Below are 8,240 nucleotides of genomic sequence, written 5' to 3' on the forward strand. Positions count from 1 at the left end.
TTCGAAATTCCTATTCCCCAATTATTCTTCTCCCTAGGAGAAAATAATTGGAGGAATTTTTCCGCGGGAATAAAAAAATCCGCGAGAACAAAATTCCGTGAGAATATTTAGAATTGGCCTGATTTTATAAGGGCCTGAAATAGTTCAATGAACTTCTTAATCACATAAAAAGTAGTAATAACTTCAATACTTTCAAAAAAAGTTTATTGGAGCATTGTAAAACCCTTCCAATAAGATAAAGTTTTTTTTTTATTATTTTATTTTTTTTTTTTTACATGATATACCGATACTGGAGCGCGAAAAAGGAATGGTAATATTGGTAGCAGCAAAATACAATGCACCCGGCCCTAAGGAAAAGAAAATCAGTCGCCACCTGTAACTCCAGACAGTTCCAACAACTAATTTCGCTGGAATTCGGTATTTTCAGCCTATATTTACTGTTGCTGATCGGAATCACTCGCATTCCGACAGCATTAATACAACAATAAAATTATATGTGTAACCAAAATAAGGTCAAACAAAAGTTGGAGCAGGGGGGATTTGAAACACGTCCTTTTCAACCTCCCATTATATTTTGAGCTGTGCTGATCGGAATCTTCATGCATTCCGACAGCGTCTTTACTAAACAAAGTTGGGTACACGTTATTTTCAATTTCCAACATCCGAAGCCATGTTTAGCTGTGTTGATCGGAGACCAATACATTCCGACAGCTTAAAATACAAATATAATTGAAAAATATAAGTTCCAAATTGTGTTGCCTTAAGCTGGGAGCACTGGAGGATTGGAAACGCGTCCTTTCCAACCTTCCTTAAATGATTGGCTCCCAGACTCGTCCGTTTGTCACGCCAGTAAATATGCTGATCGGAATCACATGGCATTCCAACAGCATATTCAACAGAAATAAGTGATAGAATAATGAATTGTACTTAGTAGTTTAAGTTTTAGGCCTAAACAGCCGCAATAATAAATAAATTAAATTAAATTGAATTAGGTTACTTTAAAATAGCGGAATGTTCCTCAATCATTTTTCCAACAATATGAGCCATATTATTTGAGTATCTTAAAACAAATGCATGGTCAATACACTCCTTATCCAATTCAGCATCGATCTCAGGGAATTGAGCGCATAATTCATTGTAATATTTAACTGGCACCCACCCGTCCGTAGTACCATAATACAATTTTAATAAAGGTAAATGTTTCTCAATTAATTTGCTATCTAAATCCCTTACCCGAGCCATTTCATCGTTTGCCAAAAATACTACTTTTTCCATTACTGGCGCTTTAGAGTATTCCAAGGCGGTATTTATAAATGTTTTTGGAATGTTCGAAAGCCAGAAGTACATTTGTACAGCGTATTTTTGCACAAATTTTGGTAAGCGATTGAAAAGTGGTATTAGAAAACCCAATGTGGCGTAAAGTGGCACACCGATTTTGCTAAAATTCCAACCATTTGATGATATCAACATTCGCTCCAATGTTGGAAATAGAAGGTAACATTTTCTTACACGCTCACGCAAATGTGGATTTTCTAATAAGTGGACCACCATCCATGCGCCAATTGAATGGCCAATAAGATGCATTTTAGTATTAGCTGGCACAAAACGTTGTATAAATTCTGTTTTATGTTTTAATTGTCCATCTAGGTTAAAAACTTTCTCATTGTCTTTGAGGCGTGGAACTTTTGAATTGCTATCTTTTTCTGGTTCTTCATGCCCCATGTGGCCTTCGGTAAGTAATAAGAAATAAAGGTAGGAAGTTAGCAATAAAATGATTAGTTATTAATTAGCAGCGGCTATACGTGTACATATGTATGTACATGAGTATATGCAGCTGTACATACCTATTATCCATATTGGGATTTTCTCCTCCAGTTGCTTGTATAATTCCTCAAGAAATTCCAAATAGAATCCTACCAAACCAGGATTTCCTGGTATGCACAGCACAATTTCCTGCACATCTACAGGATCTTCGATCCATCGCCCCCATGTAATTATGTGAGTCGGAACACCGCGAATGTTTACAAAAGCCTCCTTCATTTTGATTGCTTCAAACTTTGAATCATTGTAAACCATTGTTTACTATATAGTTTGGCAGCTTAATTTGAGGTTATGTTGCGAATAGAGTGGAAGGCACTCGCAGGCCGTCAAAATAGGCACTCGAATAGAGTGGAGTGAAGAACAGTAGGAAGACCAGAGTTGCATTGGATCAATCATTGCATCAATATTAAAGATAAATTTAGAAAAAATAATTAAATACTTGAGTATAAGCACGGAAATCTTAGGGAAATTGAAGTTAAATTTTTAAACAGACATAAAATGTTATAATTTTAGAATATATAGCATCTAGGACACCTTAATTGCAGTAGTTGAAAGAAAATGTTTGCTTATACTCAAGTATTTAATTATTTTTTCTAAATTTATCTTTAATATTGATGCAATGATTGATCCAATGCAACTCTGGTCTTCCTACTGTTCTTCATTCCACTTTATTCGAGTGCCTATTTTGACGGCCTGCGAGTGCCTTCCACTCTATTCGCAACATAACCTCGAATTAAGCTGCCAAACTATATCCAAGTAGCGCAACTAACAGCTGATCGGTGAAAATTCGCACATTCACACGCACAGTTCTCGACTCAGTTTCAAAAAAAAACTAGATCATTGTTTACTATATAGTTTGGCAGCTTAATTCGAGGTTATGTTGCGAATAGGGTGGAAGGCACTCGCAAGCCGTGAAAATAGGCACTCGAATGGAGTGGAATGAAGAACAGTAGGAAGACCAGAGTTGCATTGGATCAATCATTGCATAATATTAAAGATAAATTTAGAAAAAATAATTAAATACTTGAGTATAAGCAAACATTTTCTTTCAATTACTCCAATTAATGTGTCCTAGATGCTATATATTCCAAAATTATAACATTTTATGTCTGTTTAAAAATTTAACTTCAATTTCCCTAAGATTTCCGTAATATGGCCATTAGTGATGTTTGTGTGTGTGTGCAAATTTTGAGCGATCAGCTGTTAGTTGCGCTACTTGGTAAAGTTTACAATGAACTAGATTATTTAGCTCAAATTTTAAAGTGAGATAATCCTTACGAATTTATGGTAATAGTATAGTTGAGGGGTCGACCCATGATTCAATTACTAGAGGTTTGTTCTTCAAAGATGACAGATCTTTGACACTTCCAAATTGAAAAATCTGGACGGGTTGCTTTTACGAAGTAAGGAAAACGGGGAATAATTCAATCCCCTTCAGCGAAATTGTACTAGACAAGTATCTTTGGTAGTATATTAGTAGTGATAATAAATTTGTAAACGCCAAAAGTTGTTGGGGAAATAATTCATTTTCTACTAAATATTTCGTGAATTGATAAAGTTATTTTGGTTTGGTTATTATTTCAGGAATTGTTTGAAGAATGCCGTACGTTAGAATTTTATTCAAAAAATGCACTATCTCAAAATTTATTTCCAAAATTGAATGAAAATTGGCCGGGACATCCCGTATTTTTTACAAATTTTGAAGTGTTCCGCCGGGAAATGCTATGTCCCGGCATTTTCACAATGTCAAAATTAATAAAATATAATCTGCTACGAAACATGGCCATATTTGCGGCTTCCATTGTACAATATTCAGCTCATTAGCATATTGTATGCAACTCTGTAATATGCAAAAAAGAAAAATGCATTGTGTCATAAGAGGGAGTCAATAAAAAGCATTCTCAGATGAAGCGTTCTTTAATCTAACTAATATAGGGAGGTTTTGGGAAATTTTTGAAAAATATTTTGAGATAGCATGATTTTGAACAGGCAGCCGACATTGGGTGATACGCTACTAATCAGCCGCAATGAACTGACAAAAACAAAAATAAAAGAAAATGGCTTATTGTCTTAGAACTTTATATTCCTACCTTGACCTTGACAGAAGAGTTAAGCTTTTGTGCGTTCCTGCTACATAGGGAGTATTCACCTTTTTATTCTGAAATTTCGGAAAGCCCTTTCCGTTAAGTATTCATGGAAGCGTTCCGGTTAAACTGTTAATTTAGAATATTCGGAAAACGTTCATTTGATACTACCTCACAAGGTCCGAATATGTATAACATTCCAAATATAAACCGATTCTCCAAATTCTTAAATGGAAACGAATGTTTGGAACATACATACGGAATTAATAGAACAGAAAGTCGACATTTAATACGCGCCCAAAAATATCGAGAGAAGTGTCAAAAGGCGCCTATTGACCTTGATAACAATAATTCGAAGGCGGAGATAAACATTTTAGCTCTTTCAAAAGATATTGACGAAAACCCGAAAAATGACCCCGGGTTGCGTTGGCGGCCTTCAGCCGAGCTTTTAAAAAATTACCCTGGCCGGTCCACGAATGAGGTGGGATCAAAATTAAATGCGTGCAAAATCCCCTTGTACACAAAATCTTTTTCGACAAAAACATTAAAACCACATAAAAATTACCAACTTCAACTGCAAATATCTCCGGACAGATACAATTTTTCTTTTCCGCCTTCGGATTATTGTTGTCGAGGTCACCTCTCTCGATATGTTTGGACGCGTATTAGCAGTAGACTCCGGTTCTAGACTTTTACCTGAATAAGTTAACATGTCAAATGAGTACATTTCGTTATGGCATATCCATTATTTACGTATGACATTTTTACGTGAATAATTTAATAGTCGAGGTTTTGACGTTGAACAATGAATTTTGAATTGCTTTAGGTTTCGTATGTTCATAGGTTTACGAAAGTGCATGATTCCTTGGTGTCCTTACTTTTCATAAAACCTATGTTCAGCCACACTTATAGATCATGGTACAGTTAATAAATTCATCACAAAATTAAAATTAATGTTCTAAGGATTTATGCAGTTAAGTACTTATCGGGTATTTGTAAACTGATTGATTTATATTTCTACTACTAATATTTTTCGAAAATCAAGTATTTAATTATTTTTTCTAAATTTATCTTTAATATTGATGCAACGATTGATCCAATGCAACTCTGGTCTTCCTACTGTTCTTCATTCCACTCCATTCGAGTGCCTATTTTCACGGCCTACGAGTGCCTTCCACTCCATTCGCAACATAACCTCGAATTAAGCTGCCAAACTATATAGTAAACAATGGGGTCGACTGCTAATACGCTACCAAAAATATCGAGAGAGGTGTCAAACGACTAGTGTTGGGAACTATCGAATGAATTCAACTATCGATAGTTAGTTACTGAATGATTTTAACTATCGAACGAATATTTTCATTCATTCATTCATTCATTTAATTTGTTCTTTAGCTTGCCAGAAGCCAAAAGAACAATTTCTGGATTGTTTTAGTTACCCCTCGGGGTAGCTAAAGAACAAACCTATATAAGACAAAAAACGTCGTGTTCCAATGAAACGGGATCCAGATACGGCTAGAGATTTAACATGCAAATGCGACAACAATGTGAACCATATGGATCAATTTGTTGTTGCATTTGTATGTTAAATTTCTATCCGTATCTGGATCACGCTACATTGGAACGTAACAAAAACGTTAAATATGACTAAAATGGTGTAAATTGTGCTTCAAGTAAATAATGAAAATATTCAATTTAAATGCCTTTGTTACATGTTATGCAAAGCGCATGAATGATATGCAAATGACCTTGGTTCGCAACCCACAGAGTTTTTTGGTCTCCCCAAACCTATGGGGAGATTTTATGCCTCTACAACAACAGGAAATAAGGTTACTTAAAATGGATTTTTATCTGTATTATTCAAATCTGTTTCAGAGGCATTATTGATTGCCTTAACTTATACATAAGCTACTGTTTTTTTTTTTTTTCAAAATTCAGGTCACGTTTAATTAATATAAAAATTGCACATTAAATTTCACTTATAAAAGAAACATAAAACAAATATTTCAAGCACTTAAATACTAAAAGTCGCTATGGTTGTTCTAGCCAAAATCGGATAGTGCATGAGGGTCTATATTAAATTTTCGCCGCAGAGATGGCAACTGATTGTGTTATTAAACCCCTAAAAAAATTGATTGTAAAGTACATAATACAAGTATGTACATTGAGTTGACATGAAAAATACCTTCAATGTTTAAATTGCTGTTCAAAAATATTATCATATCTAGTTTATCTCGAGAAAACTCGTTCTGACGGAACCGATGTTGCGGGTATACATAAATATTTTTTCGAAAGCATATATAGTTTCGGAAATGTTGGCTGGCTACTATTCCAATAGTCTAGGGGATTATTTGAGCGATCAACAAAATTTTGCCTTAGATATTGCTCCAACTGAATATTTGCATTGACATTGGGCGCGTTTTGACAAATTGTTTTTGCTTCAGCAACTTTTTCATCGAGAAGGTCCCAGAGAGATACTTCGCTTTTATCGACCGATACTTCTCTTGGGGTGTTGGTAGAAACACTTGTGTTTTGTTGCCGTATTAGGGAAGTTACTTCTTCCACTAGCCATTTTGTTGTATTATTTGCATTAATTTCGTTACCGAACGCAATTTTTTTAAACCAAGGATCTAGGAATGTTGATTTGGCGAACATTTTGTCGGACTCCAACTGCCCTAATCGTCTCCAAACTACCTCTAACAATCTGCTCTTCAAACTTTCTCCCTCTACAGTTTTCATTTTGCGATTTCGTACTGCGTATTGAAGACCTCTGATTAGGGGCACTACCAGTGACATCGTGGGATAATTTTCACCTGACAATTCGGTTGTCATGGCCTCTACGGGCTTGAAAAGATTAGTGTAGTCCAACAATGTTTCCCATTCTGATGAATTGAGGAAATCAGGAGCATTTTGTAAAGAAGTTATTATGGCAGAGAGTGGTTCTTTTACCAAGCATATGCGCTCCATCATTATAAGGGTGGAATTCCACCGGGTAGGGACATCTTGTTTTAACCTCAGTTCAGTAACGCCCATTTGCTTTTGCATATTTTTTAATTTTTCCGTCGCTTGAGAACTATGGTTAAAGTAAGTGACTATGGCACGACACTTGTTTATGAGCACAGTAACTTGTGGAACAGCTTTGATGGCATCAATTACACATAAATTTAATGTATGCGCTACACATGGGTGGTGGTGCTTCTGTAGCATTTCAATTATATCCTTTTTAATATTAGCCCCGTTATCACATACTACAGTAACTATTTTGTCAAAAACGGACCACTCATCAAATATTAACTTCAATTCTGTAGCTATATTTTGGGAGGTATGATTTCCTAAGATTTCCTTTGTTGATAAAACTGCATAAATCATTTTGTTATCCCGAACGAAATGACTAGTAACTGACAAAAAAGATTTTTGACTATCAGAAGTCCACATATCAGTTGTAACTGAAATATGTGTTACAATGTTGAGCAAGTCATGCAGTTTCTTTCTTACTTCATTGTATTTAAAAGGTAGCATTGTATTTGATAAAACTTTTCTGTTTGGCAAGGAATATAGTGGCTGAAGCTTTTTTGTATATTCTACAAATCCTACATTGTCAACGATGGAAAGCGGCTGCAAGTCTTTTGTAATCATCTTTAAAAGAGATTCATCAATATTATTTTTTTCTTGCTCTGAGAGCTCAGAACGTGTGCTGGTAACAAATAATTTTGTTTGAACAGTCCTTCTCAAACATCCACTATTGGAAATGTCCTCGGTAGGTACTGTTAACGAACTGCGCGCTGTACTCCCTGCAGTAGTTGACGAAAGAGAAGTGGAACTACGTTCCTCTTCTGAAATTACTGGCGCTATTTCTCCTGAAGTTAGATTCCTCTGTTCTGAGGAAGACGGATGCTTACGGCGTAGATGGTCACTTAAATTTGATGTGTTGCCAGAAAATTAAAAAATTTTTTTGCATATATGGCATTTAACTTCATTGCCATTTTTGGTAAAAAACTCCCAAACAGAAGATCTCTTCAATCCAGGCCGCATTATAAATATCTACACAAATTAAATCGTTAAAATCACTTCCTCAGTTAAAAATATTTAACAATTACCACGCTTAAAACGTTTGTCGATTAGGTTGACGTATGCTAAATTTATTTTAATATCTTTTTAACACTGATATATGCACAGCAAAAATTTAAATAGAACGAATGATTCGAAGAAATAGTAATGATCGAATCATTCATACCAAAAACTAGTAACTCGAAAAAATAGTAGTGAACGAATCATTCATACCTAAAACTAGTAATTCGAAAAAATGGTAATGAACGAATCATTCATACCTATAAC

The 8,240-nt window shown here is 35.0% G+C and overlaps 1 protein-coding gene across 1 annotated transcript; it reads right to left on the reverse strand.

Annotated features, from left to right (window-relative positions):
• Positions 1-921: 921 nt before the first annotated feature.
• On the reverse strand, positions 922-2,103 carry sturkopf (lipid droplet associated hydrolase sturkopf). Its single transcript, XM_067791667.1, has 2 exons — positions 1,845-2,103; positions 922-1,727 (listed from the first exon to the last, which is right to left on the reverse strand). Exons 1-2 carry the CDS (start codon positions 2,074-2,076, stop codon positions 994-996), a joined length of 966 nt encoding a protein of 321 aa, XP_067647768.1. The 5' UTR covers positions 2,077-2,103; the 3' UTR covers positions 922-993.
• Between the last annotated feature and the right edge of the window lie 6,137 nt (positions 2,104-8,240).

The sequence above is a fragment of the Eurosta solidaginis genome, chromosome 5 (genome assembly GCF_040869045.1).
Source record: "Eurosta solidaginis isolate ZX-2024a chromosome 5, ASM4086904v1, whole genome shotgun sequence".
NCBI lineage: Eukaryota > Metazoa > Arthropoda > Insecta > Diptera > Tephritidae > Eurosta > Eurosta solidaginis.